The sequence below is a fragment of the Microtus pennsylvanicus genome, chromosome 2 (assembly GCF_037038515.1).
Source record: "Microtus pennsylvanicus isolate mMicPen1 chromosome 2, mMicPen1.hap1, whole genome shotgun sequence".
NCBI classification, from domain to species: Eukaryota; Metazoa; Chordata; class Mammalia; order Rodentia; family Cricetidae; genus Microtus; species Microtus pennsylvanicus.
The window spans coordinates 96734767-96758308 of NC_134580.1; the positions used below are offsets into that span (position 1 = coordinate 96734767).

Consider the following 23542-nt stretch of genomic DNA (forward strand, 5'->3'; position numbering starts at 1 on the left):
AGTAGTATCCCCAGTCTTCTTTGCCTTTACAACAGGGTCTTGAACTCACTCTATAGCCCAGGCCAGGCTGGAATTTGTGATCCTCCTGCCTCAGTCACCCAGGCAGCTGCTACCAAGCCAGGTCTGAGATGTTTGTTATCTGCTTACCAGGAAGCCACGGAGCCATGGTTTGGCATGCCAGGGGCATAGGTTGTGTGTAGAGGGGCAGGAGGCTCCTCTCCACCGGAGAGAGCTGGGGTCCAGAGGGGGCAGGGCTTGTGGCACCTCCCATCACTGTCAAAGTCATTCTGGATGGAGGCCAGAGACTGGACCCAAAGCCAGACTGACCCCTCCAAAGCCCCCCTTTCCCATGACACTGGGCTTCTGCGGCCCTGCTACTATGCAGCCAGACTGTTCTTTCCCACTCCAAGAAGCGAAAGGCAGTGTGGCAAGCACACAACACCTCTAGGGCAACTCGGGATGCCGGGGGGCGAAACACATTAGTAAGAGTGTCTGATGCCCCTTCTTGTATTTTTACCACATCTTAGAAAAATAAAGAACAGATTCGCTTTAAATGGTTTTATTAAAAATTGTACCAGCTGATGAGGGAGGGGATATTTACACATGTATACAAGTAAAGAACAACAACAACAACAAAGCCAAATATTATGTACAGGTTAAAAAATAACGGTCCCCATTCCTCTCCTTAAGGCAGAATGCCCAGACCCCAGGGCAAGCAAACTGGGGACGAATGAAATGCTACATCTCACTCGGTCTCCCAGTCAGTTCCTGCGGACCCAGAGATGGGGTGGACCATCAGACACCTGTAGAGGGAGGGGCAGAGCAAGCCTGAGGCCACACACCTCATAGCACCTTGGTCAAAGCGAGCATCCATGGGAGAGCCCAGCTTTGTTCTGCTGTTCCCTTGAGGCCCTGGCCCCTCAGGCCTGCAGCTCATAGGAATCCCAGGAAACTCTGAATGCCTGTTGGTCCACCCTGTCCTACCAGGGTAACAGACCAGGATAGCCTGCCTCCAAAGGTCCTCATCTTCACGGAGTCAGTGTGCCCCACCAGGAGGATGGCAGCCACAGTACTGTTCCTCAAAATCCAGCAGAGCCATGAAGACCGAAGGCTTTGGCTACTCCGTGCACCCGTAGTACCCCATTCCCTATCAAGTCCCCAGAAAGGAATGCTCTCTTCAGAGAACTTTTCTCCTCGCTGACCAGGATGGTCATAGTGAGTTCGCTACCTATTTCCTGGAAAGCTTGGGGCAGACGGGGGTTCTGACCAGACTGTGCCAATACCAACTCCCCGCAATGCTCAGGGTTGGGCTCGGGTTTGTGGTTGAGGCTGCGAGGCAAGCCAGCTGGGCCTCTCTAGGCCCTGGAAACAAGCTTTGCCACATAGTTCTGGACACAGCCCATCCCTTGGGGCCTGAGGGAGGTCACCGGGAGGTGATCTTTTTCCACCTCTGATTGAGCAAGACAAGGCCACTGGGGACAACTGCACAGTGCAGCCAGACTTTGAAACAGACAGGGCCAGGCGAGAGCCCCCCCCACCCCCCGCCAGTCTGTCTCAGCCTCACTGGGGAGTCAGTAACTTGACTGGGGGATGCTCCTTTCCAGATCTGTTCATTGGCTTCTAGAAATGCCTACTGGGAATTGTGACTTAGGAGAGCAGTTTGGCTCCTGAACATGGGCTTGTGTCCCTCTAGGGCATGTCTACACTGGGTTTTCCCGTCTCTCTCCCACCCCCATCCTCAGCACACCACAAAAGCCCACTGCCTTCAGCCGGTTACAGGTCAGCACACAGGTCAGACATCCCCTCCCTCTAAATCTGAATCTCCACTCCTCACTAGAGACAGTCAGGCTCCTGGAGCAGGAGCGAGGCGATGGGGAGGGGCGGGCTGGCTGGCTGGCTGGCCCTGGGCTGGACTGGGAGACTATAAAGCCAATTCACCAGGCAGAGATCACTGGCCAATTAAAGCAACCAGCCAGGGGGAACCTCTGCCTCCTGGGGCTGGGCTGCCAGCTACCTCCTAGGGCTTGCAGGGCGGGGGTGGGGGGGTGGGGGGGTGGATTTTTGTTTATTTCTACTTTATAGCCCTGGGGATCCATCCAAGAGTCTTTGGACTGCAAGGCAAGTACTCTCCTATTGAGCTTCAACCCCAGCCTGGATTCAGGTTGGAGGAAGATAAAAGAGGGTTTAAATTTCACCCTGGCTTGCCCAAGTTAGTGAGTTTGGTCCTGGCTAGGCCCGAAGTGGAGACAGTGTATTCGGACCGACCAGCTTCCACCTGGCCCCAGACTCAACGTTCAGGTCAAACTCTGGGCTCAGTTCTTAGGACAGATCACAGGGCACCTAGCCGGCACCTGGCAAAGGTCTCTGAATGTAAAGTCTGCTAAGAGGTTTAAAGATGACTGATGTACACGGTTCTATATGGGGCGGGGGCACCCATGTACCATGCACATACCAGAAGCCTGCCTATCATAGCCTTGATCCCGGAGAGTGGACCCCCCACACACATCTAAACTGGGCTTCACAATGGTTAGTGCGCCCCAGAACCAGTCTTCATATTCATTAGTTAGGTCCCCTTCTCCTTGCAAACAGGAACCGACTTCTTAGCAGATGGACCACGGTATACACCCTGAGAAAATGATTGTGGCCAAGAAGAGGTAATATCTCCAGATCGTCTGAGCAGAAAAACACAAAGGCTTATATAAGTATTCTGGGGGCCTTCTCAGGAGGCCCGCTGTGAGTGCAGACAGTCCTTTGTGTAAATTAGGAAAGACATCTCCAAGTGAGCAGATCCAGCCTAGCACACAGCCTAGAGAGCAGAGCACAGGCCAGACTTCAGCCTCTAGAAATCCCTCAAACTCTGTGCACACCCAGGGGGTCAGTGGCCCTCCTACAGGACTGAAGCCCCACCCCCACCTCTCTACAAAGTTACTGGGCTTGCTCAATTTGCTCTACTCTGAGTTCCTCCTGCAAATTCCTTGCATGACCCCAGAGTCTTCTTTACCCAGGGAAGCCACCTTTCTTTGAGCCTCGTCTTTAGCACCAATGTCTTTTCATATATATGTAAAAGTTACAATTTGATCTCCAGGTATCGGGTTAGGAGACACCCTGTGATGAAGGTCAGCCGCTTTAAGTCTCCTCCCTAAGTACCACAGCAGGGAGAGAAGGAAGCTGAGATTCGGCTGGGTTCAGGAACTCTCTCTTCTGGCCTGGCTGGAAGCTGAAGGAAGATAGGAAATGTGTACCCAGCTCTGACAGCTCCATGTTCTAAACATTGTCTGTTGTTCAAAAGTCACCTTTCAGCTGGCAAAGTCACTGTGCCAGCTTCTTCCTGTATACTACTAGGTACGAAAAAGGGATGGGGATAAGGGGGAGGAGGTACACGTTTCCAAGGAAACCAAGAGTCAGACCCTGGGACTGACTGATCAGTGGATCCCCTGTGAATGCACCCCATCTCGGAGTGCAGCTGCTGAGGTGGTAGTCCAATCCAGTCCAGTAGTTGGCAGGGTCTTTTGAAAACAGCCGACAAAGGCACAGGCTCCCAGGCACAACACGATGGTTGATCAGCGACTCGGCTCACACACTGTTGACACCCAGCCAGCAAAGGTGGCAGTAGTTTGCACCTTGGGACCAATCAAGGGTCTTCCATGGGGGGAACCAAGTCAGACTTGAGACCTGTCAAGCTTGATTCCATTTTGAGGCACCTTTGAGAGGTTCTTAAAGAAGTCCGACCCTCCCTGAGGTCTTCTGGAGGTGACGGGTCTGGATAAGAATCCCTGAGCCCATGCGGTGGGCACTGGCTGTGCCAAGTGGGAACCCAGATGTAGGGCTGGCTAGCCAAGGCATTGCTGTTCTTAGCCAGGATACCCCGGGCAAGGTCCTGGTGGGTTAGAGCTGTGTTTCCATCAGGCGTGAGGGAAGGCTGACACATTTGGTGACTCTGGGAGTCTAACCTGACCTCCTATTTCTTAACCAGCTCCAGTAGGAAAGCCTCAGTCTACTTCCCGGAAAGCATCACCAACTGGTCACCGTCAGAGCCTTCGGGACTCCACCAGCAGGCACGGCCACCTCTCCTTCAACAGTGTTTGACCAAAGCCCCCATTCCCAGTGCAGGTTCTGAACAGGGGAAGGAGATCTCACTGGGGTATGTTGTATGTACAAACAGGAAACAAAAGTTAAAAATAACAAAACTTGACAAGATAGTGTCCGTCCTCCCAGATGTCTGTCCTGTTCCAGACTGCACTCTGGTGCTTCATTCTCCACGCAGCCTCACCAGGGACCCACGCCTTCCCTGTTTTCTTCTCTGTTCAAGGCCAGGTTTTGCAGGAAGAGGAAGACCTGCCACCATGCTCGGTCTCGGTTCTCCTGGTGCTGTAAGGGAAAGAGATGAGCGTTAGGTGCCAGGCACCAGCCTAGACCACGGGTTCCTTACTGTTTCCCAAAGAAGCTCCCATTGCCAGATCTCAGACTGGCACCATTGTGCCGGCTAGCAAACCGGGGAGGGGGACACGGGACAAAACTCCAAAGACATCTGCAGTTTGGGAAACACTCAGCTAGGCTGTGTGAACGGTAACAGGAGGATCAGACTTTCTCCCCTGCTCGCAGGACTTTTCCAGAGTTTAGCCAAGTACTGCTTTTAATCAGATTGGCTCCTGAGCCCCCCAAACCTCAGCTGCATGAACAACAATCTTGCTTGAGCGAGAAAGACAAGAAGTCCCTCCCTCTCCCCCATTCCAAAGGAACACAGAGAACAAGAGAGGGAAGGGGGGGAGCCTCCATCTGCAAGTGATTTGACACTGTGAAGGTCAAAGGGTTAATCTTCAATTTAAACCACACTGCTGAGGCAGCAAAAAACTGATTTCATCCAGTACAAACACACACACACACACACACACACACACACACACACACACACACGCACACTTGTGTGAGAGAGAGCCCGCCCTCTCCCCCTTCAGCATCCCCAGCTCTGGGCTGCCCTTTTTATAGCCGCTTTTGACAGTAAGCCATAAATAATCCCTCTTGGAGCGCTTTCCTACTGACTGGAGCCAATTAAACGTTAAGCAAGAACACACTTGAAAACAAAACAAAAACAAAGAATGCGCACCAGTTCTGGAGGTTATCCCAGGTCCTACTGTCAGGCTGGGAAGCCAGGAGGCAAAGTTCAGAGGTCAGAAGCACAAAGGTTTCTGGCTGGTGTCCTGTCCACACAGGTACCATTTCCCAGAGGCCAGCAGAGGCCTGGAGGGGACAAGGGAGTGCTGGAAGAGGCGGTCTTTGTTCTCTCCTTGTCTGCCAGGGGAGGAGGATAGGCTGGGGCCTCTCCGTGGGGTTCTTAGTGGACAGGGGGGATAAAAGCCTCCTGTGCAGAGGGGGGCCAGCCCAGGCTGGATTTAGAGTCCTTCAGTGGCCCAGTCAGCAAGTAAGTTTATGTGAGGTGTCCAGGGTGGGGGTCGCGGGGGCCCTCAGGGTGTCTTTAACCTTAGCCATCAGCTCCTACCAGGCAACTCCTACTCGCCTGTAGAGTAAGTCAGTAAGAGAAGCAGGTCACAAGCCCAGGTTTCCTGGACTCCGGGAGCTTTGAAGTTCCATACAGCCCCAGGATTCCCCCAGGGAACAAAGCAGGTTTTGAGTCCCTTCCCCACTGCCCTCAGCCACCAAGAGAAATGTAGTGTCCAGCTAAGGTTGACACAGACTACCCCCCCACACACGTCCATGGCGATGGTGGAGTGGAGTGTGGAGAACAAGCGAGCAGATCGGAGGCATAGTGGGTTAAGGGAAGCGGGTGTGCCACAGAGAAGCCTGGCAGCAGGCGCTGGGGAGACTGATGGCTTCCTCCTGTTTTGTAAACAAAGATGAGTAAAAAAGAGGAAACACGCGCAGCTTAACAAAGTCTGGTTCCAGTGCAGTGGCCTGAACTTCAGCTGCAGAGCTAGAGACCCAGGCCTGCAGCAGCTGGGAGAAGTCCCTCCACCAGGCCTCCCCAGCTGCTGCCCACGACAGGTGCAAAGGTCACGAGTGGCATAGGAGACCCCGGGAAAAGACGAGTCCTTGCAGTCGGAGAGGCTGGTCTGCTGGCACTGTGAGTCTCCTCAAGTACCTGTCTGACAAAGCCCAGTGACAATAACAACTATGGTTTTCAACAAATTGTGGTGGTCCCATACTGAGGGTTCTACGGTTCTGCTTCCTGAGGTGTGGTCCCCAGGACAGCAGCCTCAGCATCACCACCAGGGAAGCTCACTAGAAATGCTGACCCCCTGAGTCAGAATGCACACTTTCAACAAGATACCCAGGATTTGGGGGGTTGGGGTACAGCACAGGATAAAAAGCATTCTTCTATTTAGGGTAAAAAACCATCACCTTCCTAAACCCTATGAAATGAGTCTGTTGTCATGCCCTTAACAGATGAGATAACCAAAGATCTAACCCAGCTATCCCAGAGCTAGTAAGTGGCAGGGACGGGCTAGAACCCAGAGCGACGTCCCTACCTACGATCACTGTACGCTATGTGTCATCAGCCATCTTTCCCTGTGTCAGAGAAGACCCGCCATCCATCCCTTCACTACACCATCTCAGCTCAGGATCCCACGATCCACGACCTGCACCAATCCTATCTCCGTATGCCTTGCTTTCTCCCCAAGGCCATCCATGGATCATCTGCTCAGAGGATAGGTACTTCCTGGGACCCCAGGTCCTGTGGGAGTGAGGGAAGGAAACAATCTCACCCCATCCTTTAGAGTCAGAGAAGCATCTGTGAGCTGGTGAGTAGTCAGTCAGGATCGATGCACACTTCCGAGGGGCGGGGCCAAGCCCGAGTGCAGATGGTGGTGCATACAGCCTGGCCTCTGAGCAGAAGCCAGGCCACCCTGTGAGTTTTCAGGGCTCGTGACCTGGCAAGAAGGCACTAAGGGAGGGAGTTAGGGCCTCAATCGGGCATCAGAGTCTGGCTTAAGGCTGGATCTCTCACTAGCCTGTTTGTGAAAATACACCAGCGCTCTATTAGATCCACAACTTCTGAACCCAACTGATCAAGTGAACAAGATCAGTGTCCCAGTCCCACCCAGGTCAACAGGGTCAGAATGTCAAGGGAAGGGGCCCAGGAGCTTCCATACTAAACAAACTCCATGAAGAGGCAGACAGGTTAGATATCTCAGTGGTCAAGAGTGTGCACTGCTCTCGCAGAGGACCAAAGTTTGGTTCCCAGCACCGGTACCAGTGGCTCCCAAGCATCTGTAACTCTAGCTCCAGGGGATCTGATTCTCTGACCCCCAAGGGCACCTACACCCACATGCACTTAACCCCACACAGACATAAACACACTGCGGTGGTTTGAAAGAAAATGTCCCCTCAAGGGAGTGGCACTATTAGGAGGCATGACCTTGTTGATGGAAGTGTGTCACTGTGGGGGTGGGCTTTGAGTTATCTTTTGCTCAAGGAAGGTTCCTTCAGTATGACTGTCAATCAACTTCCTGTGACCTTCTGATCAAGATGTAGCCAGCACCACCTCAGCCAGCAGGCTACCAAGCTCCCCACCATGATGACAGTGGACTGAACCTCTATGTTTTCTTTATAAGAATTGTTGTGGTCATGGTGTCTCTTCGCAGCAATAAAAACCCTTACACTAAGACACACATAAATAATTAAAAATAGCGAAAGTATTTTTTTAAAGTGGAAATCAACTGGGAACATAGCTCAATGGTAGACCACTTGCCTAGCACACATGGAGGCCCTGGGTTCAATCCCCAGTATTACAAAAACAAAGGGAAGGAAGGAGGAAGGGAGGGAAGAAAGGAAGGTCAGAAGGAAAATTTATCATGTCTTTAAACAATAAAAGCAATACATATTCAATGTAAAACCATCATAAAATATAAGTACAAGTCCTTCCAAAAGAGAATATAAAAGCCGCTAGTGATCCTATAGCCTAGAAGAAAACGCTTCTGAGTTTGGCACCTTCTTCAGCGCCTTTTAACCTCTTTCCATTAAACCAATGTCCTGCCCTGGTGGCCAAGCCAGACGTAGATCCTGCCCAGGTGCTTCTGTGGCAGCCAGGCCAAAGCCAGGCTTTTGGAAACCACTGAGGTACTTTCCAACCCCAAAGAGTTTGTGACCGCAATTGCCTTCAGGAATACAGCACGGTGCCAAGCACTCGGTCCTTTCAGCCACCCCAGTAGTGCCCGGGCCGGCATGGACACCGGCTAGGGAGGGCTGGAGCCCGTCCCCGGGACTCTGAACACTTCCAGGACACAAACCAAGCCTGGAAGACTGCACTTAGGTCTCTCCTGCACACCCCAAAATGGAAAGCAAGCTCCCACACACCAAGAGTCAAAGAGCACCCTGATTACAAGGAGTAACAATAAACAAAATATTTCTACAAGTCAAACAAAAGAGACTAATGAGAAAAGGAAAGAAAAAGGACTTGCAAGGCGGCCAGAGAGAAACAGCGCAGGAAGGAAGTCAGCCTCTAGCAAACAGGAAGAAGGATACAAAGACACCAAAACAGCAGAGAGCCCGAGTCCTTCCATAGGAGGGAGAAGAAAGGGGGAACCAGGAAAAAGTCTGCGGACCTCTGAGTCTGAGGTACCTGGCCCAGCACCCAGCATACAAATCCATCACTGAGGGCAAACCCCTGGAACAGGGCCCAGCTCTCCCAGGCGGGGCATGTGTGCCTCAGGCTGGGAGCTCGCAGAAACCACAAAAGAGTGACCCAAAGATGAGAGACTGGGAATAGGGAATGAAACATCCCAAAGCGCCCCACACACACACTCACCAAGATTTAAACCCAAGAGTGGAGGGAACAAATAGCAAATGTTCAAGGGGGCTGACTAAATGTCTCAGTGGATCAAGGTGCCTGCCGCCAAGCCTGGTAGTCTGAGTTCAATTCCTAGAACCTATGGGGCATGGCAGCACACGCCTTTAATTCCAGCATTCAGGAGACACAGACAGGTGTATCTCCGCATGCCTGGTTTACATAGTAAGTTCCAGGCCACCCAGGGCTGTCTCAAAACAAACAAAAAACCCCGGACTCCATATAGTGGAAGGAGAGACTCCTACAGGTTGTTCTGACCTCCACGGCACAGATAAGCAAAAACCCAAATGTTTAGAAGAGCAACCGGGGTCCATCTCTCTTCCCTGCTATGGTCGGGAAGGGCAGAAATCACGGACAAGTTTCTAAAGCCCCGCTGTGAACAAGGGACTACGACGGAATGTTTGGTCACTTGTCCAGTGGAGGAGGGAAGCTGGAAGCCACACCGTGCATCCCAACCTGTGCACACGAGGCTGATGGCAGAAGGGGACCTGGGACCACCCTTCCCCTCACCCTCCCCTCCACCCCCACCCCGTCGAAGGCCAGGATTCCTGCCTAGTCTTCCCCAGGGGGAAGAGATGTCGCTTATGTGATAAATTAGCTTCTTGTCTGGGAGAGGCCAAATAGCAAAGAGAGGAGAGAGAAACAGAGTGAAATCTAGCTAGTTGTACTATCTGACACAGTTAGATTACACATATCAAACTCTGTTTGGTCCCGCGGGGCCTCCGCCTTAAGTACAAAGCATGCTCCTGGCCCTTTCTGGATAAGAATCTCCCATTGCCTCTCCCAGTTCAGATTCAATTCCTGCCCTCTGGGGGCTTCAAGTGTCACCAGAGCTCCAGAAGCTCCTGCAGAGCTAAGTCGCCCAAAGGATCAGAAGAGGTTTTCAAAAGGTCTACCATCTGAAAAGCAAATTTACCAAACAGCAATTTGTACCATCACAGAGAAAAAAAGTGTTTTCAGATCTCTTCAGCTGGTCACAGGACAGGCGGCTGTTACCAACCTTGTTTTTACAGATGGAGAAGAAAGAAAGGCCTCCACAAAATCATCCTAAGCAAGTTTGATGATGAGTTACTTAAACCCTTGACTTCGGAATCCCAAGCTATTCTTTTTAAAAAGGGAGGAAGAGGAGGAGGGAGAAAGGGAAGGAAGAAGGGAGGAAGAGAAGGAGGAAGAAAAGGAGGGGAGAGGGAGGGAAAAGGCCTGGAGAGGTTAAGAGCACTTATTCTTGCAGACCTGGGTTCAATTCCTAGCACCTACATGGTGGCTCATAATCAGTTCCAGGGGATCTGATGCCCTCTTCTGGCCTCTGAGGATAGCAGGCATGCACTCATGTGGTTATAGACATACATGCAGGGCAGCAGGCATGCACTTATGTGGTTATAGACATACATGCAGGGCAGCAGGCATGCACTTATGTGGTGTATAGACATACATGCAGGCAAAACAGCCATACAAGTTGATACAAGGACCCATTTATTTACTTACAGTGCTAGAGATCAAACACAGAGCCTTGGGAATGTCAGGCAAGCACTCTACTTCTAAGTTGCCTCCAGTCCTACAAAACTTTTCTTTCCTTAATATATTGCAGTGTCAGGGCTGGAGAGATGGCTCAGCAAGATTAAGAGCATTCCTTTAATCCCAGCACTTGGGAGGCAGAGGCAGGTGAATCTCTTGTGAGTTCAAGGCCAGCCTGGTCTACAGAGATAGTTCCAGGACAGCTACGGTTACACTGAGAAATCCTGTCTCGAAAACCAAAGAAAAAGAAAGAAAGAAAGAAAGAAAGAAAGAAAGAGAGAAAGAAAGAGGGAGAGAGGGAGGGAGGAAGGGAGGGAGGGAGGGAGGGAGGGAGGGAGGGAGGGAGGGAGGGAAGGACGAGCACTGGTTGCTCTTCCAGAGGACTGGGGCTCAATTCCCAGCACCCACACGGCAGCTCATGCCTGTCTGTAACTCCAGTTCCAGAGGATCTGACACCCTCACACAGACATACATCTAGGCACAATACCAATGAGCCTGAAACAAATTATATATATATATATATATATATATATATATATATATATATATATATATATCAGCTGGGCACAGTAGTGCAGACCTTTGATCTCTGAGTTCAGGGCAGCCTGGTCTACAGAGTCAGTTTCAGAACAACCAGAGCTATACAGGGAAGGGCTACACAGGGAAGGTCAGCCTGGTCTACAGAGTTACTTTCAGAACAACCAGAGCTATACAGGGAAGGCCAGCCTGATCTACAGAGTTGGTTCCAGAACAACCACTAGGGCTACATGGGGAAACCCTGTCTTAGAAAAAATAAAATTGGGAGGCAGAGGCAGGCGGATCTCTGTGAGTTCGAGACCAGCCTGGTCTACAAGAGCTAGTTCCAGGACAGGCTCCAAAACCATAGAGAAACCCTGTCTCGAAAAAACCAAAAAAATAAAAAAATATATATAAAATTGCAGAGTTTACTCACGTTATGCAAATAGTATTACCTGTGCAAAAAGAACCATCATTGAACTGCTCGCTCCCCAGTGTGCTTAAAGACATTGTTTCCAGATCATTAAGTGTTCAGAAAGGATGATGTGGACCAGAAAACAAGAACCCTTTCAGAGGCAGCGCTAACTGGAGATCAAACAGAACGAGAGACTGGCTGAAATTAGGACCTCAGACCATGTTTTGAAACCACCTTCGTTTACTTCAAAATGCAGAACTGCACGGTCTGTGTCACAGAGGGGTCTGCACACGGGCCCTTCTCACTCTCCTGTCACACTGTGAAACTACTCCAGGCCAAGGCTGAGGGAAAGAGCCTGTGGCTAAGAACAGGAACAATGATATGGCAACCTTAGGAAAATTCCACACTGCACAAGGTGGGAAGATGTTTTTGCTAAAGCCATCGAGGTTCAATGGAGCCCAGAGAGCTACGAGCTATGAGGGATTCAAAGGTGGCTCAGAATAATCTTGTTCTCACTTACTTTACAACCTAATGAGGAAGAAATCAAGAGACCAGAATTAAGTATCATGTTAGGGTGTCAACTGGGGTTACAGACAGGCGTGAGCTGCCGTGTGGGTGCTGGGAATTGAACCCCGGTCCTCTAGAACAGTAGCCAGTGCTTTTTTTTTCCCCCTTTGGTTTTTGAGACAGGATTTCTCTGTGATAAATGACAGCCCCATCACATCCTTGCCCTCTTGGCACGTATTTGCCAAGAAGCAGGAATGGTGAGGTGGAAAGGATTATGGTTTTAGAGTCAACCTAAACTTCGCAACTCTGACTGCAGCCACTAAAGAGTAACTCAGGCGCAGTGCTTGGCTTCTCTGAGCCTGTGTTCGAGAAAACAAGGGCTCTGCTGATGAAATGAGAGACTATACGTTCGCCCTCGGGCCTGGTGGCAGCACTGAGCAGCCTGGACACATTCTGCTCTCCAGCCTGCCTCTGCCCCACAAGCACCAGCTCCTGCCCAGGCCAGCCTTCCTATTTTGAGACAGCTCACAGTAGCCAGAGGCAGCTGGGTTCAGGTTTCAAGGCTTTCAGGCTGACTTGGGGTCTGACACCCAGAGGGTCATCCAGGGATCCAGCGAGGCCCTGCCCAGACACCCATGATTAGCAACAGAGCAAAGTGGAAAGGGAAAGACAGTCCTTGCCAAAGGCTCTCTCAGCACTAGCAGGATGTCAGTGCTGCCAAGGAAGAAAGGGCAGCCTAGAACAGCCACTTCTTGGCCGGGGTGGCGGGGAGTCCTCTGACCCAACTGGAAGTCACTGGATCCGGCCACTGGGGGCCAAGAGGCTGGGCAGGAGACAGTAATGTGGGACACTAGCCTATCTCTATAGCCTGGAGGAGGAAACTACCGTCATCCTGACCCAACTCCCTCCAGTGTCTCAGTTTCCCTCTATCTCAGACAGACCCTGAAGTGCTCTGGAGGGATGTGGTTGGGTCTCAGTAGAAGAGGAGGGAGGGAGGGAGGAAGGGAAGGAGGGAGGGAGGGAGGGAGGGAGGGAGGGAGGGAGGGAGGGAGGGAGGGGACCAGGAGGGGCAGCCAGTTGTGAGACACAGCTATGGAGACTCACACACACACACACACACACACACACACACACACACACACACAGGCTCATTCTCAACTTGGAGCCTTTGCAGCTGGCTGTTCTTTTCCTGTATGGGGTCGGTCTGCTGGACAGGACAAGGCAGACTGGGCAAGGAAAAGGCTTGGAACCCTCCTCTCGGTACACAGGCAGACTGTTCTTGCTGCGGTCATGGAATGTGCCCTCTTGACTGGCCAGGCCTGGATCAAAAGGCAAACCAGGCACTTTTCTTTATTCTTCTTTGTGCTTCCTCCAGGCCTGTCTTCCCACCCACCCCCCACCCTGAAAACACACCAAGGCTAACTCCCATCCCTATGGCCCGCCTTGGTGGGCAGAGAGGGATGAACTGCCCGGAACTAGAAGGCCTTCTCTTGGAAGAAAGAACAGTCAGGTGCAGAGTGTGTGGGGAACTCGGCCTCCAGTCTGCCACGCTGATGACTCAGAAGCTAAATATAGCGAGTGATATAAACAGAGCCAGCCACAGAGCAAACACAGGGCCCCCAAGCCCCAGCAGAGGCTTGCAGCGACCCCTCCCCCAGTCCCACTTTTCCCTTAGCACTGTCCTGCATAGACCTCTTACTCCTGGGACAGAAGATGGCTTCCTAGGGGCACTTTTCACTCTAGGACAAATCTCTGAGGCCCATGCTCTCTAGAGCCTGAGTGACCTCATTAGCCATGGTCTCTGCTCCAGAAAAACCACTCACCAACATGGAGAGCATCCTAAGGGTCAGAAAGCAGTCAGGGATTCCCAGAACAAAGGATCCAGGATGCTGGGCAGAGAAGCCACTAGGTGATGAACCATGCAAACAGCAATCTGGGTACAACTTCCGAAAGAGCTTCCCAAGAATTATAAAGTCAGGCCCAAACAAAATGCCAAATTCATGGTGTATGTGTACCCGTACTAGGTAAGCTTTCTCCCACTGATGTACAGCTTCCTTTGTGAGACAGGGTGTTACTAAGTTGCCCTGGTGGTCCTTGAACTTGTGATCCTTCTGCCTTGCTCCACCCTTGCTAATAGCATGTGTTCAACTCTCCAAGCAATCATAGTTCCTTCTTTTTTGTTTTTTTTGCAGCCAGGAGTATCAAAGCCAGGGCCTCCAGGATGCTAGGCAAGCCTCTAATGCCCACCTGAGCTATAAGCCCAGACCAATAGTGCTTTTATTACCATTCCCAAAGGCCTTTCACAGCAACTCTGCAAGGTTAGCTTTGGAACCTGAGGTCTGGACCTGTAAAATGATTCGCTCATAAACACACAGCTTGTGTAAGTGACAGGAAGGGAATTCTCTCCAGACCCGCTTGGAAGTCCACCATCCTTCCTTTGATATTACAAACGAAGTTGGTTTCAAACAAGGGGTTGAAAGTTTCCTTAGATTTCATTTTCCAAAGTATCTAATTACTATTTAGGGAATTTCTAAATCTGATTTTTCTCTGAATGGAGTCACTCACGGGCCAAATGAAAGGAAGAAAATCCCAACATAAAGAACCCTAACCTCCTGTTCACTTACTCAAGGGCCCACAGGAGCTACTTTTTGTGAGTTTCTCAACACTCTCTAGAAATATCCCTTTAGACTTGGCCACAGCAGGCTTTTCCACAGGGTAGGAGACAAGGTACCGACTGTCCCTGGGCCCACAGTGGCTGGAGGGGCTACTCACAGAGAACACGGGACAACAGAGGCTCCAACCTTCTGAACCAGGGCAGCTGTAAGTTTGTCAGGAACTGAATCTGATCCTCCCGCTTCACAGAGAAACCAGAGGGGCCATCCTCTCAGAACCCAAATCTGAGGATACCCTGGGCAGCATGGTATTAGAGATCCCTGCTGCAGCCTGTCAGCTGAAAGAAGCCAAACAGGAGCCTCCCTCTGACCCAGCATAAAAAGGTGGAATATACAGGGAAGTCTGAAAAATCTGGACATGGTGGTGCATGCCTGTAATCCCAGCACTCAGGGAGACTGAAGCCAGTTTAAGTTACATAGCAAGTCCCTGTCGCACCTACCCAAGCCCAGAAGGAAGGGAGGGAAGGAAAGAGGGAGGTAGGGAGGAAGGAAAGGAAGGAGGGAGGGAGGGAGGGGGAGGGAGGGAGGGAGGGAGGGAGGGAGGAAGAGAGGGAGGGAGGGAGGGAGGGAGGAAGGAAGGAAGGAAGGAAGGAAGGAAGGAGAAAGGGAACCTTCCACCTCCACTCACATTGCCTCTATCTTTCTAACTGCTTTAGAAACCAAGGAACTCGCAGTGAGCAGCACCTGCCGATGTCTGCCTACAGACTCTCGCCTAAGAATCCAGGGCAGCCACCCTGAAGCAGCCACTGGGGGAACCAGGTGAGTCCTGCACCTTGCCACACTCCTCAGGAAATACGGTGAGATAACAAATGGCACAGAGGTAGGTGGAAGGAATGTGGCCAACATAAACTAACACCCAGGGCAGTCTGGTGCTGTCATTTATCACCCCATCCAATCTGACCCATGATACTCAGCCATGATGAATACACCCTGTCTGCCAGCATGCCACCCTGTATCTGCGTCATTCCTGGGCAGGAAACGGAGAAGAGAAATAGTGGTAACAACTAGAGGGAGAACTCAGTTGGCTGAGTGCCTGCCTGGCATACAGGAAGCCCTGGGTTTGGACCCCAGCACCACAAAGATAGAGCACAATGGTGCAAATCTGCAATCTCAGCACTTAAGAGGTGGGTCTTATGTTAAAGGCCATCCTCAGCTACGTAGTGAGTTAGTGGGCAGCCTGGGCTGAGATTCCACATCATCATCATCATCATCATCACTGAAGTCTATTACAAGGACTAAAGGGCAACTAACACTCATTCAATTCTCCTTCTAACCTCTTGGGGGCACTCTGGACGAGAGGCTAGCACCTCATCTAGAACTGACCTGTGCTCCCAAAGAAGCAGCCCTAAACCAGGAGAAAGGTATCAGCTAGCAGAGAGCAGGGGCCACTGTATTGGAATAGAGTATTAGTTTAAATATGGAAAGATGTGTTACATTTGTGTTGTAGAATAATTGTTTAACTATGTAAAAAAAAGCGGTGCCTTTGTTTATGCTGAATTTTTTTAATTATGCAAAGGTTTGTTGCTTTTGTTTATGCCATGTTTGTTTAGGTAACAATGTGTTGCTGTTTCACCTTACCTGCCTAAGGCACTAGGCTGGTCTAATAAAAAGCTGAATGGCCAATAGCTAGGCAAAGGAGGGAATAGGTGGGGCTTGCAGGCAGAGAGAAAAGGGGGGGGCGGGAAGGGGGAGCCAGCTGTGGCCCAGTCAGCCAGACACAGACAAGGAGGAAGCAGAAGCAGCAAACAGGAGGGACAGAATATAGGTGAGGTAAATGAGTCTTGGAGCAGCACAGAGACTGACAGAAATGGGTTAGTTTAAGTTTTAAAAACACTAGCTAGAGCCAGGCAGTGGTGGCATGTGCCTTAAATCCCAGCACTCGGGAGGCAGAGGCAGGCAGATCTCCGTGAGTTTGAGACCAGCTTGGTCTACAAGAGCTAGTTCCAGGGCAGGCTCCAAAGCTACAGAGAAACCCTGTCTTGAAAAATCATTTTTAAAAAAAGAAAAGGGAAAAAAAATAAACACTAGCTAGAAACAAGCCTAAAGCTAAGGCCAAGCAGTCATAATTAATAATAAGTCTCGTGTCATGATTTGGGGTTGGCAGTCCAAGAAAGCCTGCTACAGGAGACTTCAGGATAGGGTTTCTTCCTGAACCTAGGTGAGCAGCCAAGAGGTCTCTAGCCTGGTCTCCAATATGTCAGGGCACTACCGGAGAGAGGACTATCCAGGACACAGCTGCCGAAGAGGGCAGGTCATTGTGAATGAAGAATGTCTTCCAGATGTGCTCTAGATGAGTAGGCTAGAGTACAGCCACTGGGTCTTCCCACGCTAGCATCAGGACCAAACGCCATGCGTGAGCTAGACTGAGCCGTGGACCGGTACAACCAAGGTGTATTAAATCAGGATGGAGGCCAAGAGGCTGAAAGCAAGAACCAGAAGCATCCATACATGGACGGCAGTTTGTACAATATAATCATGGAGGGAATGGAGACTGTGGCTTTGCCACAGCAATTAGCCAGGCCCCCTTATAACCTAAGCACAGGGCCACCCTCTGTCCACATCACGTAAGGGCTGGGGAGAACCCTTCAGAAACAGCTGTGGCCCCAAATCTCTCTCAGACTCCCTGACAGAGAAGTATACCAATAATGCCCTGTGGCCTGTTCTCAGAAAACTCAAGGTCAATTCCTCCACCCACTGCCGCTGGCCATGGTTTGTTCGCAAGTTATTATTAAAGTTATTATTGCCAATAACTGTTCCGGTCATCTGAAGTTATTCATCTAATCCTAGTTGTGCCCAACCCTGGTAGTTATTTGTTCCTGTGATCTACACACACACACACACACACACACACACACTCTGCTAGGATAGGAACACAGTCCTATAGGTAGAGATTGTGTTCATTTTCCTGTGTTGTGGCTTTGCCAGGTAGTATCTGTACCAGCAAGGATCAAGCTTCAGGCTCTGCCCCTGCCTTGGCAGCCATCCAAAAAGCCAGCCAGTCTGGGAAGGGTTAAGCACCTGGGGGCCCAGCACAGCCGGTGGCTGAGCTGTCGAGCAGGGCAGCCTCCCATCCATGGCACAACGGGCTCACGCACGAGCCTGCCAGCCGCCGCCTTTGTTGATGGACTCTGCCACATGCTCGGCTGACACGCGATGCTCCGCCCTGGCGGGGTTGGTGCCAGGCCGCCGGCCAAGCACCAGGCATAGCGCCCCGCCGCCGGTCGCAGGTCTGGAGAGACTCTGAGGTACAATCTCCAGAGTCCTGGGCCTGGGTTCCCAGACGCAGACAGTGAGGAGTGGCTCCCCAGCTGGAAAGTGTCAGGTTTCAACCGGTTCTACCACTTTCCCCCACTCAGGCCCCAGCTCAGGACTGATTACCGGTTTCCCACTGTTCCTCGGCCAGGCACACCCCCAACTGCTCAACACACCCCCAACTGCTCACTTCAGCCTTCTCCAAGAGGCAAGCCCCCAACTTGGGTCTGGGGAGTTTGTCCTGCCAGCCTGCAGGAAACCATCCCATTGGCAGGGAGGGATCGCAGTATCTCTCTCACCTCTCGTGAAGCTAAGTAGGCAGCAGGAGCTCTCAAGGACAAGAGTACCCATCTAACTGCGCCTACCCAGTCCATCATAATGACAGCAGCCAAGGCCAAAACTCTGAAACACATCCTGAGGCCTGGCACCTCCAGAGTAACTGACGAGAGGACAAAGGCGGGCCCTGGCTTCCCAGCCCCAGCGGTCTCAAGCCCCGCCCCCCCAACCTCGCATGCCTACTTGCTGCAAGTGAAGCCGATGGAACTGGTCTGCAATGCACTGAAGCTTTCTGGCGATCTGTACCTCCGCTCGATGCTGCCACTGTCCTTCAGGGGGCTGCTCCCCAAGGGGCAGGCCTGCAGGGAAACTGGCAGGGAGAGGAAGCCTGTAGCCAGCATTGCCTGCAAAGATAGAGGAGCCACAACTCAGCATTTTCTATCCCTACCCCATCTTCTCCATGTCAAGACCTGGAGTTACTGGTAAACCTTATGATAGAAGGAAGAGGAAGCGGCCTGCCTGCTTTACCAGGGCATTCTGCCAAACTTGGAGAGCTGCCCAAGAGTATAAAAGTTGGTACAAGGACTGAGAGTGTAGCTTAGAAGTAGTTGAATATTTAACACACTCGAGGGTTTAGATTCAATCACTCACGCACACTCATACACGCACACTGGAAAAACAGACAAGAAAATAGACCCTGCCTTCTTCTCCACTCTCAGTACCATAGCATAGCGCAGGCGCTAATGTGAATGACGAACACACCAATAATCTGTCATTTATCAAGCTACACTTGACCTCAATGTATTGTTCGTGTAGTGGCAGGTTGAAGCTCTTCTCTGGGAAAACTCTCCAGAGTTCGTGGGCTGAGCAAAGCAGAGAAAAGCAAAACAAAACAAAACCAAAAAAAAAAAACAAAACCAAAAGTGTCTTCGTTTTTCTAGTACAGTTAAGGAAAGCTGGGCTCAGCACTCAAGATGAGAGAGCAGCAGCAAAGCCAGTGAGAAAACTCCTGAGGCTCACATAGCAGCCAAGTCGGCTCACCGCGTGCTGGCACCAGAATGGCCGCTGGGGGCGCCTGCCACCTCCTGCCTCCTCCCTCTTCCAGCCTGAAGCAGGCCTCCTCCAGCTTCTCAGACTCCCGCCAGAACTGCTTTTCCAGAAGTGCCCTATGGGCAGTTCCCTCTGAGATTAAGCGCAGCGGCTTCTCAGTCTCCTCCCGCAGACACAGCAGGATGACCTCTGAGCCTTTACCCTCCCTCCACAGGCCAGTGTGCTAAAAGAAGAAAACAGACCAAGTGTCTAATCCTGCCCTTTTGCCAGAGGAGGGCAGATTTCTCATAAAACAAACCATTTAAGCCCACAAATGAAGGGGTCTTGTCTGATTTAGCCTTGGGAATAGCCCCTCCTCTGGCGCTGAGCCCAGGCAGGCCCAACCTCTTTCTCCAGTTCCCCTTCCAAGCACAGAAAGTCCCAAGTGACAACTCAAAGCCACCTTCTGTCTTTAGGAACCTTCCGTATAAGAACTGGCTGGGCTTTTCCTTGAGTGACACACAGTTAATAGTCCTTCCACTCCGTGAAAAACAGATTGGCACCGGGGGCCCAAAATGCAGAGCCACAGAAAAGACATGAGGATGTGAAGGAGACTGCATGGACCCAAGGATCCCCCAGGAAGCAACAGAAGGAACAGAGCAATTTGTCCTTTGGGGGCCCAAGCAAGGTGAAGAAGGTTGAAGGATTGATAGATAGCCCTGGCTGTTCAGTTTGGGGAAGGAACTAGTAACCAGCAGGTTTGGCAAGGGAAAGTCCCCTCATTTCCCCCATCTCTAAGGCTAAGAGCACTCACCGTAAAAGAGTCTCTGGGGTTCCTCTGTCACCCCACAAGGCAGCATAACGCCCTGGCTTGGGGAAGCTGGGCTGAGGGTCTGGGTGGCCTTGTCTTCCTGGCTTATGGGCCGGAGCCCAGGACCACAGCAGTGGGTGAGGGGGAAGAGCTGAAGCCGACTGAGGGGACAATCCAGCTGGCTCTGGGCAAACAGGTCCGCAGAGAGCAAGCTCCCAGGTTGTGTCCCTGGCTCCCCATCCTCTGGCTGGAACACATCATCTTCCAGCTCCTCCACACACTGAGGTGGCTCCATCTCTCCTGTCAGAGAACAATGGAAGCATCTGGAATGCTGTCCTACTGAGGCCAGACCAAGGATTCTCCTCCCTCCTTCCTCTCCCATTCTTCTTCTTTGAGGGAACCAAGCTAGCTTCTGATGATACACAACCCAGTGATAAAACACTGCCAAGGGTGATAATCACCCCTAAAGTGTGGACCACCCCAATGGTCAGGACCCCTCCATATCTCCTCCTTGCACCCACCACTGCCACCTTGCCCCACTCCCTCTGACTTGGTGGGTCACAAAGTTTGACACTGAGGGCTGTAAGCAAGGGATAAGATCAGGGGCTACCATAGGGTACCTGGGAAAATATAAGCAAGACTAATCTCTATAAGTGACTGTGGGGGCACATAAAGGGACAGTGACTAACAGTACAAAGTGTACACAATATACATATGTATGTACACGTACACACACACACTAAGGAGGAACCTCCAAGCTCTTGCCTAAGTCTGAGCTGAACTCCAGGCTCAGCAGCAAAAACAAAAGCCAACAATTGTAGAGCCGCCAGGTTCCCTCCTAACGTGCTAAGCCCCACCCTCCTGCACATCTCCACCCCCCTCCTTGCACAACACAACAAACAGGCTCTGTGGTGTGGTGAGAGTGTCCTGGAACAGGGGACCGAAGCTAGTCACTCCAGCTGCCTGGCTCAGCTCTCTTCCAGTGGAGCAGAGCTGTCTGCCCACCACAGGTTAAACTCGAGGGTTGGATCGGCCCCTAGCAAAGTGTCCAGCTAACTCTACCCACTAATCTCCATGACTTCAAATTCTCATCCCCTCAGCCTCCCACTCCTGCCAGAGCTGAACCTGAGATAGGTACAACGTGCCACACAGAAGGAAGTGAAATTCAGCCCGCTTGCCGCGCACTCTCTCACTGCCTACACCGTAGAGCTGTTTCTCAGTGCTAAGTTCCTCTCGCTCCACCTGACGGCTCTTGAAATTCTGCCCTTGGAGTCACCCAGCAGCTCGAGCTTCCAAGCATGCCCGTGGGGCAACCAGAAGCATCCGCAAGCACCTGAATGGTCAAGGCGACGCAAAAACAAATTCTGTCACCTTCGGACTCAGCTAGAGACTCCCAAGGAGGTCCGGCACCTCAGGGTCTTGCCTTTGAAAGACAAGCCAAGTGGTTTGTGGGTTTTTTTAAGAAACCTTATTTTTTTTAATCCTTGCCTTTAAAGAAATCTCAGTTAAGTTCAGAAATCTTCCTTTCCCAAATGCGAGCTCTGTGAGGTTGCTTCAGCTTCCCTCCACCTCATCCCATCCCTGAGCTAACTGCAGTCTCATCTCTCTCTGCTCTCTTCCCTGGAGAACGATGCCATGCCTGCTAGGATGGCGAAGCAGAGATCTTTGGATATTGTTCCAATTGGTCGGGGGAACACCAGCTTATCAGCAACAGAAAAATCAAGTTCCCACATAAAAGGACCAAGAGCTGTCACCTAGCAGGGCTTCTCCTGTCCCTCAACCCATTCTCTGCAGGCTGGCAATCCCAACCAAAGTGGGGACCCTCCAGAACCAATCACAAGTGGGCGTCATTGTCTTGGTGTTTCTTTTGATGCCTATCACTCCCCTCCCCCTCGCAGCAAAGCCCCAAAGTTCAACCCTTGCTTAGACTGGACAATGGGGGAGGTGCAGACAGAGGGTGTGATTCTGAAAAACGCAGAGACCCTCTCCCACTCCGCACAAGAACTGCAGGTGGCTCTCCGGTTGGTGCGAGCCTCCGCGGGGTTCTGGGCAAAGCCATATAAAACGGGGAAAAGTAAACCCTCGGCTTCCCTGAGCTAAAGTGGTAATGATAGGAAGAGGGCACTTCCTGAGAGCACAGTCAGAGAACGCTTTTTTCCTAGCAAAAGGATTGAAGTCCGCTGAAGCCATACCAGAGCCTCAGAGCTCCAACTGGGATGCTCAATTAAAACTCCTCCTCTTCATAGGAGCTGGCACTAGCTCGATAGTGACTAAAATCTCAGAACACACGCGCGCACACACGAGCGCACACACACCTGGGTGACTCCAGGACAGCGTCTCAGCCTCCGAGTCGTGATGCCAAGGCTCTGCGCCAGGGTCCAGGGTGACGAGCACTCGGGGGGCTTGGTGCCCACGCTCGATTGGGAAGGAGGGGGCAAACTCCAGCTGTTAAGAAGAGGACCCTTCAGACTCCGCAGGGAGGCAAAATGCACCACAACTCACGGCCCCACCCCAGAGTCAGACCCGGAGGCCAGAGCGTTCAGGGCGCTTGGCAGTGCATCTTAGGGTCACTTGCCCACCTACTCTTAACTCCTAGTTTCCAATGTTTCCCGCAAGCCCCGCCTGGAAGAGCAAGCCCAAATTTGTGCTCTGCACCCCGTTCCCACATCCCGGCACTCCAACTCTTCATGGTCACCCCAGATGCCCACAATCCAAACCCTTCCCGGGCCCCCACGCCCCCCGCGACTCCGCTCCCCACTTCCCGGAGGAGGTACGATCCAACTCCGCCTGGCCCCCGGCCGCCCGGGCGCTCACCGGGCTGCGGCGGGAGGCGGTGGCGAGAACTGGGGCAGCGACTGCTGCGGGCGCGAGCTGGCGCGGGAGGAGGGCCACGGCGCACCGCGCGGTATTGTTTCCAAAATACGCCCGCTCCGGGCATCCCGCAAACAGCTGATGAGGCCCCGCCCCTCCTCGCGTCACTCCAACCATTGACCAATGACAAGTGGAGCTCCAAGTCTCAGGCTGGGCAGCTGCCAGGGACGGTCACTAATGTACGAACCTTCCCTTGGAAACACTATAAGGGGCCGAGCGCATTTCTGACCTTCGCCAGAAGCGCAATTGGAGCGCCGTGTCGGGTGAGGATTCGGTTCCAAAGACAGGCCCCAGAAGCACCAGAGAGTCCCTGGGTTCTCCACTAGGTTGGGGGGTGACAGGACGCCGAAGTGACTTTTGTCTACTTGGAAATGGGCTGAATTATTGCGGGGCTTCCAGAAAGACGGTTCAGAAGGCGGCAAGGAGCCCTCAGCGGCTTGCAACTTGTAGTGGGGGGAAAAAACGAGTTGTCGGTCCCTAGTGAAGAAAACAAAAACAAAAACCACCCCCTCGCCTGCTTGGGCGGGTCCGAAGAAAGCTGCAGAAGAACACGTGTGTCCGTGTCTGTAACCAAATGACATTTGGTTTCAACAAGTGCAATGAGAGACCCACATCCTCTCTTCTGGACTGGGCAAGAACACGGCGAAAAAAGATTCTGGCAGAGGAGAGATCAAAGGGGCAGCTTGGGCAGCCAACATACTTGGTGGTAGCGTCGGAAAACTGCGTGGGCCTGGAAAGCAAAACGCCGCCCATGTACTATGGTCAATCCAAGGAGGACTGCACATTTCTTGAACACCTACTATGTGCCGGGTACTGGACTAAGTGCCAGACTTCTGGTGCCTGTCCTCAGTGAGCTTCTACTCCGCCTGCGAATA

The 23542-nt window shown here is 51.9% G+C and overlaps 1 protein-coding gene across 1 annotated transcript; it reads right to left on the bottom strand.

Moving 5' to 3' along the window:
• Positions 1-543: 543 nt before the first annotated feature.
• Bmf (Bcl2 modifying factor) lies at positions 544-22734 on the bottom strand. The gene is given in 6 exon segments (XM_075961772.1): positions 544-4368; positions 18200-18360; positions 19800-20096; positions 22112-22241; positions 22611-22682; positions 22684-22734. Coding segments are annotated over 6 exon segments (813 nt in total). The 3' UTR covers positions 544-4266.
• Between the last annotated feature and the right edge of the window lie 808 nt (positions 22735-23542).